Below are 16,807 nucleotides of genomic sequence, written 5' to 3' on the forward strand. Positions count from 1 at the left end.
ATAATTTGGGTATTTTGGCACTTGTCAGAGATTCTGTTTTAATTCGACCCCTTTGTTTATTGCAGCCGGTTCCGTCACTTGCTCGATCGTGTTCGCCAGAGCGGGTGAGGATGCCACACTCAGTTGCCAGTGTTCCAAGAACCATGGCTGTTACAAAGAGCTTGTCCGCTGGGTTCGAATGAATTCGAATGAGACGCTGCAAATTATCGATACTAAATGTGAGAAATCGCCGTGCCGATTCACCAGCAAAAGAACAGACGATATCTGGGTTGCCCTGACGATTTTACAGGTGGAATCAGGGGATTCTGGGCGGTATTACTGTGGAGAGCACCTCAGTAGCTACCTCCAGTTTACCGATAATGGGACCGTTTTAACGGTCGGAGGTGAGTAAAAACCACGTCCCCAAGTAGTTTTGACCCAAAAAAATTATATTTTGGTCTAAATTGTGGGGAAATGGGTCTTGGCTCGAGATGAACGGGTCGTGATGTCAAAGGACCGTGATGTTGCCCTGTAACAATTCAGGGTTTAAGACTAGCCGATTAAGATATTTCTGGAAAATGTGTCAGAATAGGATCCTTACTAGGAATCTATGTAAAAACCCATTAATTGCTGACCAAACACACCTCGCACATGCAGCCTAAAACAGTGGCTGACAAGGCTTGTAGTCCACCTCAGTGGTTTTCAGCCTTAGTCCTGGGGGCACAAAACCATCGTGTTGTTTATCCATTGCTTGGCGAAGAGGTTGAATTTGATCAAAACTTTATTGGATTGGAGTTACATTGTTTTAAGGAATCGGTGGGCTCAGCCTAAAATTTTAAAGACATCATAGTAGGCTATACGGTCTATTAATCAGCCGAGGGGAAAATAATTGCGCCCAACAGCAAATGGCGAATATCTATAATACACAAGCTTGATTATTCATAGCAACATATAAACGAGTAAACCAGTGGTAGAGAAGCAGAATGACTTATGCGATGCAAATATTGAACGTCTTGCCATATGTATGCGTCTCCCAAAGTGGAATGAAACCTGCGATAACCGGCAGAAAATAACTATGGAATGCTGAGAGAAGGATTCTCAACATCCAGGGTTTCCAGACAAGTTTGGTTGTACTGAGAGACATTATGTCACCTGCAGTCGCGATTAGATCAAAGACCCCCCAAGTGTACCGATTGTGGTGTCACGGGGATCCACACAGGGTACTCAAGCATGAATAACTATAAAAAAAACACCAAGATTGTATCCAGTAGGCCACACTACGGCAGCGGCTCAGATTTAATTTTTCAGGTGTGGCCAACCATGTGTTCATTTATTAGTGTTAAGGCACTGGGCAGCAAACGAGTTTTAATGGGCGAAGAATAATAGGCTGAAAAAATCTTCTCCGATAAACCAAAAGTAGGTCAGAACTGTAAATACTATTTATGGTTGGTAGAAACTTCAAACAAACGTGCAATTTGTTACGAATGGGGTCGCACTAGTCAAACAAAACTGAGACCACAACGAATGTTTTTAAAGAAAAAAAGTTTATTGAAATTGGAATAAATGCACGTGTGTGGATGCATGTAGGCTATGAGTGTGTGTGCGTGAGTGTCTGGATATGTGTGCGAGTGAGATGTGTAATTAAAAAAAAGTTGGAACAAAACACAATGTTGCCACTTTCCGTCAGTGGATGGATGAAGAAGCAACCGTCCATTTGGGCTTCCCTACCTCCTTTTTACCTGGCCATCCAAATGCTTTCAGTTCGGGAGTAAATTCAATTAAGGGCTGGTCGGCTCTTTCACATACAACAGGTTAAAAATGACAAGGAAAAAGAAACAGTAGCCAACGGGCAATTAAGAGGCGGGACCGTATCAAATTATTTAATGATGAATTCATCCTAAACTATTGCATCCTCAACTATTCTTTTCTGCATTTGGCCAGAAAATAAAACATTTAAATAGATAGTCTTATAAGAGATTGCGTTTCACTGGCGCAGGCAACGTAGAAAACGTGCGCAATTCACAAATGTAACATTAAAATAAACATTGACACAACCAAATGTATTCTTCCATGTCATTTACAGAGACCAAAATTACTTTTGAAATGTAAATGACATGGAAGATTAAATTGACGTGCAAATAAATGAAAAGGGGAAATGTATAAAAAAATTCCACAAAGACACATTATTTTGAATTTTAAAAAAGGATTTAGTATAACGGTGAAAGTTTTTACTGAAACGTTTTTTTTTTTTTTTTTTTACAGCCACATTACCCACATTAAATAGACATTTAATTTGTCAAAAACCTGAAAATGTACTGAGGGTGTCAACCTACATTTATACCTTGACTAATTTAGATATCACTGATTAAAAATATTGAAATGTGAATGTGTGAAGGTGAATTTGTAAATACTGGATCCTGAGTTCATTAAGCCACAGACAACCCAGAATGCTTGACGTTATTGTTAATAAAATAAATCTATCCAGGCCCACTTGCCCATTATTTTAGCTGAAATAAAATGATCCCAGGGACTTTGAAAGAGGGATGATTGTTGGAACATGTTTGGCCAGAGCTTTAGTGATACAGACAGCCGAACTTACGGATGTTTCACAAGGAATCATGGCTAAGGTGATGGCATGCATGTCGGAAAGATATCTTCAGCTAGAGGCATCTGTGGTTTAACTGTAATGCCCGTAAATTGGTTCAAGATGCAAGGAAATCAGACAAGCAATTCTGAATCATTTCACTACAAATTTGAACTTGAGAGCATGAGCTTGCAGTTTCATCGAGAACAGTGAGGAGAAGTACAACACAGAGAGGGATGCTATGTTTGGTGTTTCCTATATATTTGGAGTTGCCCGTTCATACTAACAAATATGTAATTTTAGGAATATATCTGCAGCTATACTAAACTGTAGCTAATTGGTTTGTTTTGTAATCTGTTGTTGAAATTGCATCTATTTATGGCACAATAGGGCAGAAAAGGGCTCTTCTAGTAGCAGAATGTTTTCTTAAAAAAATAAATTAAAAAAGCAAACATTTGGGCAACAAATTCAACCTGAAGATGCAATGTGACTTGTACCTGTAAATCAGAAGGATTGTTGCTATGTTATCCTTTCACTGATCCTGAGACAAATTAAACTGAGCTGTGAATTCAGATGTGACTGTGGGGAGCATTTATTTAATCCTGATGGCACATTGTTCTGAAATAATTTTAAATATTTTCAGCTTAATTGTATTCTGTTCATTCATTTAACTATGTATTAGTAGACACTGAAATTAAACAAAAACCTGTAAAGATGAAGCAGTATTATTTAACATTTATTTGCCCTAATCTGTTGTATTGTTCTTGAGCAGATGTCTGGACAAACAGCAGTGAATTGCATTTGCTGAATGAATGGACAGGTGAGGGTGGAAGCCCAGAGCTGGATTGGAGTGAAGCTCAAACATCAAACAGTAGTCAAGAGTTTATGTCTAAATGGAGGTATGAGACTAAAGCGAGTGACTTCCTGGATGTACGGCACACTGAGTTGCGCTGTGTAGTGACCAGACTCAGTGCCCCCTGGGTAAATATCTACTGGCGGTCGACCCGCGAATCATGGGAAAAAACTGGCCAGACCTCGTCTTTGTCAGCCACCGAGAGAGGGTAAGTGGGGTTCAGGGAAATTTTTGCATTCAAATGGACTATTCTTATTTTGCATAAAAATATGCATTTGAGGGCTTCTGAGTCAGTCAGTTGGTGAAGGCATAAACATAGCTATCGTAAGTCTGAACCTGTCATTACCTAACTATAACCTGCAGTCCGCAGTGCAGGGCAGAATTGGCCTCATCCTACCAGGGGTGGGTTAAGTCATCTTGAGTTAACCTTGCATGAACTCCACCCATTAACAAGGTGCCCAGTGCAGTTACTATCAGTGAGAGACGCATCTGTCCTCTGACTGGTGCTTGTTCTCTTGTAGTAATGTGTGGCCTGCATGCTGTAAAATCGTCCCTGACTCTACAGAGCTGCTTACTGTTTATAGATAAACATTAGCCCTCCTTTACCTTATTAAATGGGGCAATTAAATGTAAGGAATAGGGTGAGCACGGGTGTGACAGGCTTAAATATGCAATATGTCTCTAAATTAATAATATTTACAAAGTCCATGAAAATAATTCTAATCTTTTTGAACCCGATTCTTTCCCCCCGTTGGAGAAGCACATAACCGTCTAGAATGTGATTGTATGCTGTAGCATTAAGATTTGCCCTCACTGGAACTAAAGGGCCGAGCCAAAACCATGAAAAACAGGCCCAGACCAAGGGGTGTCCAGACACTTTTGGTCATATAGTGTGCATAAGGAAAGAAAGATGTACAAGTAGTCTATGCTTCTCTCTAACTTCTTGCTTTATTGTTTACAGGTACAGGGTAGAGAGCCAGTTGCGAATTGGACTAAAAGTGAAGTCTGACTGGGAGGATGAGTATGAGTACGAGCACGAGTACGGGTACCTAGATAAGATGGTGGAAATGGATGAAGAATTGTGGTGTGAGGTCCAGGTTGGGGTGAATGTCTCTGTTCAGAGCCCAAAGTTTTCATTCCGTCAGCAAACCCATACTGACTCTGGTTAGTATGAGTACACACTTTGTCTATCTGTCTTTCTGTCTGTCGGTCTGTCTATCTATCTAAATGACATCCTATTATGAATAGTCATCATTTGAATAAACAATTAAGGACATTAACAGGCTGTGCTTATATATCTTATTTTTTAAAAAGCTAAACATCCGCATGTAGGTAGACGTAGGCAACCAGCATGAGAACACGGCACACTACAATCTAATACAACATCGCCACCTGCTGTCTATGGATGTTATTGCACTTGAAACGTACTTCATAATTCCATGGCTATGAATTTATGAATGAATGTATGAATGTGTACAATATGTCATTGTAAATTTAATATAATAGCCTTGATTGTTAGTATGTTTGTGTATAGCTACTATAATAGTCCAATATGGTTCTATGTGATTTTCAGAATGGTGCAATGGAGTCCTATATGGTGAAATAGCCTTTTGTGTGCTCTGTGTGTGCCTTCTCACCCTGCTCATCTGTCACTGTCTCCGCCACCAGCACAAAGGTATGCTGTTCATGCTCCCCTAACACTGAAGGAGAAAATGTGTGAATGACATGCCAGTAAACACCACATACAGTGACTGAAAGAAATTAGAGGTGTGAGAAATTAGAGGTCTGTTACTCCCCTGTTTCAGGTTCAGAACCATCAGCGACAGAAGCGTCACCAACACTGAACTCTTGCGTAAGCATTTCACATGTACTGTCACATGAACAGCATCATCCAATAACGGAATAAAGTATTTCATTTAGCTAAAGTTACAAATCACATCCATGCATGTCTTTGCAGAGAGATGTGTCCTCGGACATCACCTATGCTCATCTGGATATCAGGAAACAACCCAAGACAGAGAGACGACAAAGACAGAAGAGCAGACAGAAGAACAGTCAGGAAGACAGACTGGTGTACAGCGAAGTGAGATACAAATGTGAAGACAGAGTACTGCATGGGTGAAAGACAGAGATTTGGATACCTACAGAAAGACCCGCTGATACTGCAAGACCTGCTTGTGGGGAGAAGGAAAGAGAGGCAAACAAAGACAGGCAGTCAATTAGGTTTCTGAAAATTCTGTGTTTCTGTCTCTCATTGTAAACTTGCAGGGTTTGTCATTTCTACCCAACCTTCTAATTTTGGGGAAACATTAACAGAAATATTTGCCTCCATAAGAACAGTGCTTCCTAAATGTTTATTACATCACATTTCGTTTGAAGATCTTTTTTTCTGCAGCAAGACAAAATAACACAATTAATGTGCTACTTGTCACAATGTTTCATAATTTTTCTGTTGATTGATGAGAAATGTGCAGACTGTGCTGGATTTATCTTAAGTGAACAGTTTGGGCAATTACTTTGTTGCCTTAGCTCATGTTTTATATGATGAATTATTCAGTCATTAATTATTAAAAATGTTCAATTTTTTCTCAGCTCAAAATAAATTCCTGTGATGCTAACTGTGCATCTTGTTTCTGCTATCTGGAGAGTAAAAGATGCTGATATTATATCTGTGTTACCAGCAGATATAAAAGGTTTATGTTCACGCTGTAAGTACAAAAGATTTGCTTCAGCTATTGTAAAGAGGAGATCGCTTGTTCATACTGAAACTCCAGTATTGTCTTGTCCTGTTTAAAAGTTCATTTCATCACCAAACTCATTCTTCAAGTTAATCCTTTTTTGAAGTAACCCAGCTGTTGCTAACCACAGCATGGAGGCACATTGGTTAGCACTGCTGCCTCACAGGAAGGGGGTTCAGCCCAGATCCCCTATGCATGGAGTTGGCATGTTCTCCCTGTGCTCCTGTGGGTTTCCTCTGGGTACACAGGTTTCCTTCCACAGTCCAACGGCATATAGCCCTTGGCCAACACATGAAAATTTAGCCTCCCTGGCTAACTCACATTTGCAGAAATGTTATTAATAGGCATTGACCTTGTCAAATAAACAAATAAATTAGCTTTAATTGTCAGTAATTTAATTATGTTTTTATTTTATTAATTTCGTTTTTTGTTATGCTGAGTCTGAAAGCTTTCTGAAGTTTGCAAGTTTGCGCTGCTGTGGCCATTGCCAGGACTTTCCGTACACCTTAACCATCTTGCTAGAAAGAAAGAGGAGGAGATAAAAGAAAATACAGTGTGCCGTGAAAAATGCGGTTCAGGAAGCAAACTATTCTTGAGGACAGACTGAGAAGGAGGAGGAAATCGCCAGACCTCAAAACATTTGTAAATGTAGCTCAGTCTCAAGGATTTGCAGTTTGCATGTGAAAATCAAGAAATACGAAGAACACGAAAGGACATTCTAAAAGGCCTAATGTGAAAACGCTTATGGGGGCCAAAAAAAAATTTGACATTGATGGAAAAAAATGGATGTGTTCCCATGTGTTGGACACTGGACACCATAGGACTTAGTAATGGTGAAAAAAATGTATATCCGTTCAGTCTTTAAAAATTAATTAAGTGAAAAACTGCCAAAGAGAGGGCTTAATGAGTTCATTTTAAACAGAAAAACTGAAATAGTCAGTATATTCAGAGGGGAATGTGCAAGATAAATCAGGAAGTATTTTTTTACCATCAAAGGTGAAAACTAAGGCTTAATGTAGTTTAATGACATAACATCATAGTAAAGACATGTATGTTTTATTCAGGCAGCAGGGGTATGTACGGAGCAAAGGTTTCAACTCAAAATAAACAATGGGCCAAAAAAAACATGGCCAAAACTGTGTTGATCAATCTCAAAAAAGCTCTCATAGAAATGTAACCTGGGCTGAGAATGTCTAATTGCCACACCCAAATTTGGAACAGCAACTGTCTGCAACCACAGCCATATTGATGTGGGAACCTCACTGCCTGGGTCTGCCCCTTTTGCACACAGAGCTCTACGTTATGAAACGGACGTAGCCACCTGCTTCTCTTGCCAAAGTCAGAAAATGAAAGCCAGGTACAAGAAGCTCTAAAAGCTGTTGAAAGGTTCTCATCACCCATGTGAAAAAATGGTATGGCAAAATATACCTGAACTATACTATTTTATACTTGAAGTATTATTAAAGTTTATATAAAGTGTGCTGAGAGTACTATTTTCCACATGGGGATCTGATTGTGAACATGAGAAAATGTGCAACATTGGCTCGGAAATGCTCACCTGGCTCGACAATACCTGACTTCCCTGTTAGGGACACGGTTACCTACCTGGGGACAGGGATTAATAAAACCACCAAGGATATGAGGGATATGAATTTTAATTCATAGTTAGCAAGAGATCTTTCTGCATTCAAGGACTCTGTTACAATTGGAGAAAATCTTGCAAGAGTGTCATATGGTTTTTCATCACTAGAGGCCCCCAAAACTGTGTCATATGTCAACTACTTTCGATAGATTGCAATTTCATCTGGATAAATAAACCCATAGTATAAAAAAAGCAAGCAAATGTCAGGCAGATGAAATTTAACAAGGATATAGAGACATGTGCATTAGAATGGTTTGTACTAGTTATTAACAATCAAGTGGAATTGAATATTAGTTGTGTAGGGATAAGATTAAGCATTGTGTATAACACCCATAATCTCTGGGATATACTTCCCAATTTAGGTTTTTAATTTCCTTCTTTGATGTTCTTTCAATCTGGGCAAGCTTCCTGTTAAACTGACCCTAATGTGTTGGTCACTTACAGTTACAGGCAAAGACATTGGGAGAGTGATACAATTTTTGTTTTTTTGGATCTGTACTCCAGAGCATTGGATTTGAAATAAAGCAATGAATATGAGATTAAATTATTGACTATCATCTTTAATTTGACAATATTTAATGAGATAAGATAAAATAAGATAAGATAGACTGATAGACCAAAAAAAATTTGGGTGTTACAGCAGCAGATAATACATCCACATCTAATGATCCATGAAGGAATTACAGACCTTTTTATATATAGTTCTAACATTTTAGGAGAGCAAACGTGACTGGACAAATCAACACAACATGAAATAGCCCATATTTAGTACTTTGTGGCAAGTTCTTTGCATTTGATGACTGCCTGAAATCCGCAACCCACAGACATCACTAGATGCTGGATATCTTCCCTGGTGATGCTCTGCCAGGCCTGTGCTGCAGCCATCTTCAGTTCCTATTTATTTCTGGTGTGCTTTGCCTTCAGTCTTTTCTTCAGTAAGTGAAATATGTATTTATCCGGATTCACCATTGGTATTTGACTTGACCAGTCAAGAACATTACACTTTTTGGCCCTGAAAAGCTCCTTGGTTGCTTTAGTAGTATAGAGACACACACAAAGTATGGTCACATTTCCTGCTTGACATTATATTTATGTGTATGTGCCTGTATTTTAAAATACATCAAAGCTTTTCAGCTGTAACTCCTGCTCTCACCACATGGGAGAGCTGTGGTTAAACAGGAGCTGTAGATTATTCATGGTGATGTGTGAGGCTTCTTCTCTTGACAGAGAACATCCTACACAATGCAACACCACAAAAGTCTACTGTCTGCATTGTTTCCTGTTTTAAACAGGCATAATTAACCGTTCGCTGGTATAACATGCCTGGGACTTAACAGTATGTTTGGGGCCATTGTCCTGCTGCAAGGTGACGGCCAATCAAGTTTTGAGGCATTTGGCCTTATCTGAGCAGATAAGATGTTTCTGTACACTTTAGAATCCATCCTGCCACTGCCATCAGCAGCCACATCATTAATGAGGACAACTAAGCCAGTTCCAGTGGCAGCCATACATGCCCATCCATACACTACGGCCATCTTGTTGAACAGATGAGGGGGGTGTGATGGAGTGGGGATTTTGGGAGACCAACCGCGACTGAACAGGGGGTTCTTTAAGCTATTCACCAGAGGTAGAATAACCACAGTCAAGGACAGCGGAAAAATAACGGAAAGGAAAACAATACTCCTAAGGGAGAGTATCCCAAAGAAAAGCTCTACACAACCCACGTACTGGATAAAAAATAAACTGAAGCTTAAGGAGTATGAACTTTCTGAAAATAAAACAAAACTGCCGGAGCAGAAAACGGAGCAACTCAAAGAAAACAGACCTCGAACCGAGGCGGAAAAAGTAACACCCTAAAGAAATAATTCTGAGTTTAGGTTGTGGCACTAACTTGTTGCCAACAACCTAATAAGCTAGACTGTTGTGCTAATTTTATAGCCACAACAATCCAATATCGCAACTGTCAATCCTGTTTACCTTTTACCTCGCTTGACAGATTACCGGCTTTCGTGCAACGTAAGTGACACTGAAGCAAAGCTTATCGGCTTGCTCGGGGTTTAAATCAAGCGGCCAAAACCAGACTTCGTTTTTGAAGTTCCTGGTTGCTCACTAGCGCCACTACGGTTGGCTCCAGTATAGGTGTTTTCATATCCGGTTTTCATGTAAGTCTACGGTACAAATACGGTCAAAATACAAAGTCAATAATTTTTTCTCATGAGAACAAATAGTCACAATATGTGTATTTATTCGTCGTATGACTGTCCATGGGTCGTTTCATGATTTATTGTGTCATTTGGGCACTGTTATAATATTTGTTGTGGACCAATGAGGTACAGTTTGCGTCACTTCCGGATTACTGCAAAGGACTGAGCTACAGTAGGGGCTACAATCTGTGGTCACTGGGGTGGGAGGTGGCGTCTCTTGGCCTTGACATTGCGGCTCCGACCACGGTCCACCTGTGCGAAGTCAGAAAATGCAGGCATCCCATTTTGTAGTGGTTTCATTATAGCGTGTGCTATTTACAGCTGCACTAGACGACCATAAAATAATCCTCCTCTGAAGTTTTGCGGTAGCCGAGTCATTTTTACTATTTCCTTTAGCCCACTTAACCAAATAATTAGTTGGCAGACAGCGTAATCAGCTCATGCTTATTCGCTATATGTGGTAGTCCAGTAGCCTATGCTAAAACAGTTCGCAACTTCGGCTACCAAGCCATTTGACTAGCTAGCTAACCCTAACCGGCAAATATTCCATCTGTCAAACGTGTCTGACGGCTTGTCAGTCGTGTACATTCCGTAAATGTCTACCTGGGCTATGCTGCACGAATGTGACAAAGCTAGAATCTAGCAAGAAAATAATAATAATTAGAAATTCAATGTACATTATTTTTGTCTTTATGCAACAGGTGGAAAACGTGCTCTTCAAAGTGCGTTGTCATATTTACACGCCTGTAGATCACTTATTAAAATACTTGGTAGATTTGTTAATCACCGCTGACAGTGTTAATTTTTATTCGGTAAAAATAACTTGCGAACGATCGGTCAGCTAGCGTCACCCAGCAAGTAAACACCGCAAACGGCGATGGAGTAGTAGCAGTTAATGGCTCATTAACTGATTGTGGCGAAAACCTACGACGATAACTTGCTTGGTTAACAGCAGGTCTACGAGACAGTTATATGAAAATTAGCCAGGTCAAATCACCAGTAGTCTACACATCTCTGATTGTTGACCATCAGTGCAGTCGATGTTCTTCCCTGTAGTTCATATTGCTAATGCGTGAGCTAACCACGGATAGCTTACCTAGCTCACTGGCAAGCTGATATGCTAGCTAAGCATATTAGTTTTGCCGAGAAACATAAATTGAAGATAACTGAACATAATTGTATTATTAATGTCATACATATACCGTGATTACATGACACAGTACAGTCACGGATGGAAATTAAACTCCGTAAACATTTGATCATATATTTTAAAACAAAGCGGCAGACAGTCAGCTAGCCTCAAGTTCGTTCTGCAATCGTTCGTTCAGGTTGATGGGCTTTTCCGCACCGGACTGTCAATCACATTGTAAAAATCACAAGACCGCTTAACTTTATGGTTTTGGCTCCAAATCGAGAACATGGCCGCGCCCGCCATTGAGCTTCAAAACGTCTTTTACAGACCCACGGAGAGGCAATGGGTGACGTCACAGTAGCTTTGTCCATATTTTTTACAGTCCCTGAATTCAATCAACTCAATGGCCGTAATAACTAAAGAAAAGGCGCACAAAAACAAATTGCCGTAATAACTGAAGAAAAGGCGCAGAGAGGAAAATGAATGGTGGTATCAGCCAAAACCATGACAAGGGGTGCTTTTGATCATGAGCAGTCCCTTCCTTTCTGCACACTTTCATCTTTCTTTCACCTTGGTACATGTTCATACTCATCTCGTTTGCCTCATCTGTCCATAAGACTTTATTCCAGGACTCTACGGTTTTTTATGTACTTTTAGAAAAATCTAACCCCGGCTATTCTGTTTTTGAGGTTTACTGCTGGTTTGCATTTTTTGATGAACCATCTGAGGTTATGCTGGTGTAGTCTTCTCTTTATGATAGCCGTTGACACATCTATACTAACATCCTGTGGAGTTTCCTTGACCCGTTCAACAGTTGAAGACAGTTCAACAGTTTCTTTTTCCACAATGAACAAAAGTCTGGTCCAAATATAGCAACGGGCCCATCCTATCCTTCTCTACATTCAGAAATCAATGCTATTAGCATGATGTAATAACGTAACATTTATTAGAGATATGCATAAAAGGAAGCTTGCTCATGCAGTCATATACCAGGGGGCCTCTACTTACAGTGTCACCTGGAATCAGTCACAGACTTTTTGAGCCTTTGGTTGTCTAATACCACAGCAGACTAGACTAAAATATATGCAGTATTGTTTTTACTCCTTCTGGAAATGACTAATAACGGGAAAAAAATAAAATATAATTTTAGGTTTAGTTCAGTTGGTTCATAGTATGCCAGTACACTCTAGGATCTATAGGCCACAGTGTGAATACAGACAGTATTGTTAGTATAAACATGTAGCATAAGACTGAGCTTTTTAATCAGAGTCATTAAATAAATCAAGTCATTCCTGTAAACTTAAGAGTGAACGTTTTAGAAAATAGGCTGTATCCTTTAAATAGCTTTCAACAGCACTATTAACACAACTGATCATTAACATGAAGCTGGTGTAATATAGCAATGTGTTGTTAACAGTTATGCAATGCTCCGTTACGTTGTCTGATTGTCTTTGTAAATTTCCAAGACTACCTCACTGAATACACAATATAGACAATAGTAACAAGATTATTCTGAAAATGATCAATGCCTGTTAAAATTTTAATTTAAAAGAACTGATTGCGTGTAATAAAAGGTCAAACTAAGCATTTTTGTTGGTATATAATAAAACCCTTTGATGAAGAATCGCACATACATTATACAATATATTTATCACATGCACTCACATTAAGAGTCATTGAATGTTGATATCAGACTAATATGTGCAATAATAGTAGTGTGATTGCCTAAGGCAACCACACTAATTAAATCGAGGATTATACATTTGTCTTTTTGTGTGTGCGTGGTAGGGAAGTTAATGTTCATGTTAGGCACTCATACTTATGGTGTGTGAATATCTATTGTGTCCAGATACATACATGCCACCATTACCAAAAAGCTACATTTTTTTCTCCTGTTCTGGAGAAATACATGAAATGTTTGTGCTCACTGACTGTGTGTTAAGTTCATTGTGCAATTGAGGAAACTGGTTTCATATGAAGATCTGAGCTTTCTGCCATCAGGCCTCCACATATCAATTCTGGACACTTTACATGATGCAAAGCCTTTGTAATAACCTACATTCATGGTGGTCCTAAGCTCACCAATAAGTTTTTTTTTTCACAATTAATACATATACTCTGCGTATATACTGTATAAATACAAATATCTGTATAATAATTACAGTAATACTGTGTATTGTCGTGGTTTCCAATCGACAAAGTTCTTTTTGATCTAGATTTAGCAGATTTCTTTTCAATAAAGAGGATGAGGCATAATCTTCAGAATATCTGACTTTATTCTCAAGTAAATAGAGTACAAAGTCATGATGTCTGCGAAACAGCCCAACGAACCCCACAGATACATCAGCTTTTATTTCATTTCTTATCTTTTCTTATCAGTTCTTCTCCCCTTGGAGGCGTTTCTTTTGGCCGCACCACAGTCGTTTACTGGATCTTTATATCTAAATTAGTCGATGTTGGTTAACTAATGCTGACAGCATGAAACCATTATGGTTACAACCCTTCCATTTTCTCTCCCCTTTCTCCAAATGCTGATTTGTTAAACAATAGTGGTTCCGCTATCCCAGGATATCAAATAAAAAATGTGTTTATTCAGCTCTCATGGGTTCTGACGTGAGTACAAAAGAGTGCAGCTGTTACATGGATCCAGATACATGAGTACAGAGGTTATTCATTTTATTTAGAAGATAATGTGTGAGTGTCCACTAAAATGTGTGAGTGTGCAGTGTTCTTTTACTTATGCTGACCATGCTGACCGTGAACTTCTACTTATAATTACGCGGACACTATGTGTGATTATGTACTAATACTATGTGATGAATAACAGAATAATAGAAGAATAACATGTCATGGAAATGACCAGAAAAGTCCAACTGATTACCAGAAATTTCCAACAGTATCACACACAGCAATTGAGACGCTCTAAGAATTACAGGGCAATATGTGTACAGATAACTCATACCATCAAAAAAAAAAACTGCGAAAATACGCACAGTAAAAGAATACAATAGCCTGTGGTATGAGGACATAGCGAGAAACATAAAAGCGCTTATGCCAGTAATTTACTGGTCTTTTTAAAAAATCTTTTTACATGAAGTGCTTCAGTAACACCTCTGCTGCTCACGCCGTACGAGTTTCCAGTTACAGTAGAATGAGCCTTTCATGGCCTCCCACTGACCTGTTTGCAGACCTACTGCACTGGGGGTGTTTCGTGCACTGTCCCCTTCTAAACTGTTCACGCCGACCAGTGCAAAAGACCCCAGAAAATTCATATTTTCGACTAGCCAGTGGCGACATTTTGTGATGTCTATTTTATGACTGAATGATTTGATTTTCACTCTGCAGCAGGTATTTTTCACTGTGCATATTTGCATTTCCCTTTGTATAGTTTGTTGCATACTTGTTGCAATTTTTCACATGCAGTCACATTAAGTATCATTGAGTATTGCTGTCAACCAGATCTCCTGACTAAAACATTACAATTCATAAATATAAGTTAATATCAAATATTATATATTTTAAAATGTATAATTCGTATTAAAGAGTTGTATACATACGGGGACTTCTTGAGAGCAAATCAGCAAGATATTGGCACTGAGTAGATTAGGAGTTGCCCTATATACCTTCAGGTGTCAGGATGGGTGGCCTTTATAGCAGGCAACCAATGCCTTTGAAGTTAGTTTCCATCTAAGTTAGTTTCCACTGCAGAAATGTGCATGCAGGGGGTCAGAATGTGTGTGTGTGTGTGTGTGTGTGCGTGTGCGTGTGTGTGTGTGTGTGTGTGTGTATGTGTGAGAGAGAGAGAGAGAGAGAGAGAGAGACTGACAGACGGAGAGAGAGCAAGATTTGTCATTTGCAAAATGGGAAACCGTGCAGTTGTTTTTGGCTTTTGGTTTGGCAAGGTTTTTCGCTTGCACATCATTACAGAAATGACAGAATAGATGACATGCCATCCTTTTATTCACAGTAGCAATATACTTAGTTAATGTGCACAATCATTTCTTCACTATGGTTTCTTTATTTTTTCTGATTATCTTCATCAAGTACAGTGAGTATTTGCAAATGATGATGATGATGATTATTATTATTATTATTATTATTATTATTGTTGTTGTTGTTGTTGTTGTTATTGTTATTTCCACGTGTCTGTATTGTATTTTGTTTTTGTTTAACTCTGTTTTCTGTTTCTCAGAAACTGCTGAAGGCTTGGTTAACCCTGCTCCTATAGTATTCGGGGATATAGGGCAAAATGTGACCATCCACAGCCGTATCAAAGAAATATCGAACTATTACACGTACATTAGCTGGTACCGTCTGAGACCGAGTGGAAAGGTAGAGCACCTCGCTTACTTCAGCTCATTCACCGCGAAGTTCGGCCGTTACAGCGGACAGCTTCCCAAAGGCTCTGATACTGCGTATCTAAACTTCTCGAGCGCCACAATCGCCGACTCCGGACGCTACTTCTCCGTGGCGGGCACTGCTCTCAGCTTAACACCTGGCTCCTACTCAGTTTTAGCCATAACAGGTAAGATATGGACATGTATTGTTTGGATTATTATTTGAGGGATGATCTCGAAAAATTGTTTTTGTAGAGAGGAAAAAACGTGAGCAACATTAAGGATTACATTAATTGTAGACTGATTGGCCCATCTTATAACAGCTACACATTAAAATATCCAGTGTTAAATCCAACTCTTAACAGTGTTATTACAACTCTTAACAGATACCATTTGGTCCCACTCTGGAATGTGTGACCAACAGTTATTTGTTAAGAAATGAATTAACATTGGCATTTTACCGTGTATCTGTGTCGGAATAGAAAAAACATGAACATAAGAAACAAACAACACGTCAGTCATTCAGGATTTTTGATAGATTTCGCAGCGGAAAGGGTAGCCTACATCAGCCGTGCGAACTCACGGCAATCATTGCGACGAGGACACGTTGATGTTGAACCTATCAAAACTCACTGTAACTAGGCTATAGACCTAGTTTTCATCTTGTATCTGCCTAAAATTCTAATTCCAACATTTAATCTTATTTTATTGAGTGGCCTATATGAGCAGCGGGCTCTGTATAACGAATGTCCCGTTCGTGAACATTTGCCCAGGCCATTGCCTTGTAATGGACATAAATCTGAATGTTAACCACACCAGCAGCCTGTAGCCAGGCAAAATATTCAGCCATTGATTTGATAAGATCGGAAAAATGTTAACCACATCAACAGTAGCTTGTAGCCATTCTATATATTCAGCCACTGATTGGATAAGATCGGAAAAAATCTTACACCAGAATTTTAGATAACATGACAGCGGTGAAAAGAAAATGAAAATCTTAAAAAATCAAAGAGAACGGCGCCATTTCAAGAGGTACGCTATTATTTTACGGTCCAAAAATGTATGACGACTTTCGACTTCAAAATAAGTCAGATTGATTATGTGGCATGGTTAACCTAAATAAATAAATACCATATCCTGTAACAGGTAAAGGAAATGAAAGAAAATAGCTTTGTACAGGCAATCAGCTCCGATCATTCTTTTATTGAATTCCATTCACTCTCGTTGTCCTTAGTATTCTCAGCTATTGAAGACTTTCAGTGCTTCAGTGACTGAGCGGTTGTTGAGGGCTGGATCGATGTCTTGTTTAATTATCGAGAGCTCAAAATTCCACAGCAT

At 39.1% G+C, this 16,807-nt stretch overlaps 2 protein-coding genes across 11 annotated transcripts in view; both read left to right on the plus strand.

Annotated features, from left to right (window-relative positions):
• The window catches only part of LOC135233445 (uncharacterized), a 44,411-nt gene that overhangs the window by 7,251 nt on the left and 20,353 nt on the right, over positions 1-16,807 (plus strand). The window contains exons 2-7 of one of the 10 annotated variants that reach the window (XM_064297074.1): positions 66-104; positions 3,336-3,624; positions 4,378-4,580; positions 4,990-5,091; positions 5,222-5,268; positions 5,374-6,034. In XM_064297074.1, coding sequence (XP_064153144.1) covers positions 66-104; positions 3,336-3,624; positions 4,378-4,580; positions 4,990-5,091; positions 5,222-5,268; positions 5,374-5,538 — 845 coding nt within the window. In that variant the 3' untranslated portion in view covers positions 5,539-6,034. Of the gene's footprint in view, positions 1-65; positions 384-3,335; positions 3,625-4,377; positions 4,581-4,989; positions 5,092-5,221; positions 5,269-5,373; positions 6,035-16,807 lie in introns of those variants that run through there. The other 9 variants (XM_064297058.1, XM_064297004.1, XR_010323834.1 and 6 more) reach the window with 9 other exon arrangements.
• Positions 14,983-16,807, plus strand: part of LOC135233492 (uncharacterized) — a 33,445-nt gene continuing 31,620 nt past the window's right edge. Inside the window, exons 1-2 of the transcript XR_010323840.1 lie at positions 14,983-15,180; positions 15,325-15,657. The gene's annotated coding sequence lies outside the window, so the exon portion shown is untranslated. The remainder of the gene's footprint in view (positions 15,181-15,324; positions 15,658-16,807) is intronic.

This window comes from Anguilla rostrata, chromosome 1 (assembly GCF_018555375.3).
Source record: "Anguilla rostrata isolate EN2019 chromosome 1, ASM1855537v3, whole genome shotgun sequence".
Classification (NCBI taxonomy): domain Eukaryota; kingdom Metazoa; phylum Chordata; class Actinopteri; order Anguilliformes; family Anguillidae; genus Anguilla; species Anguilla rostrata.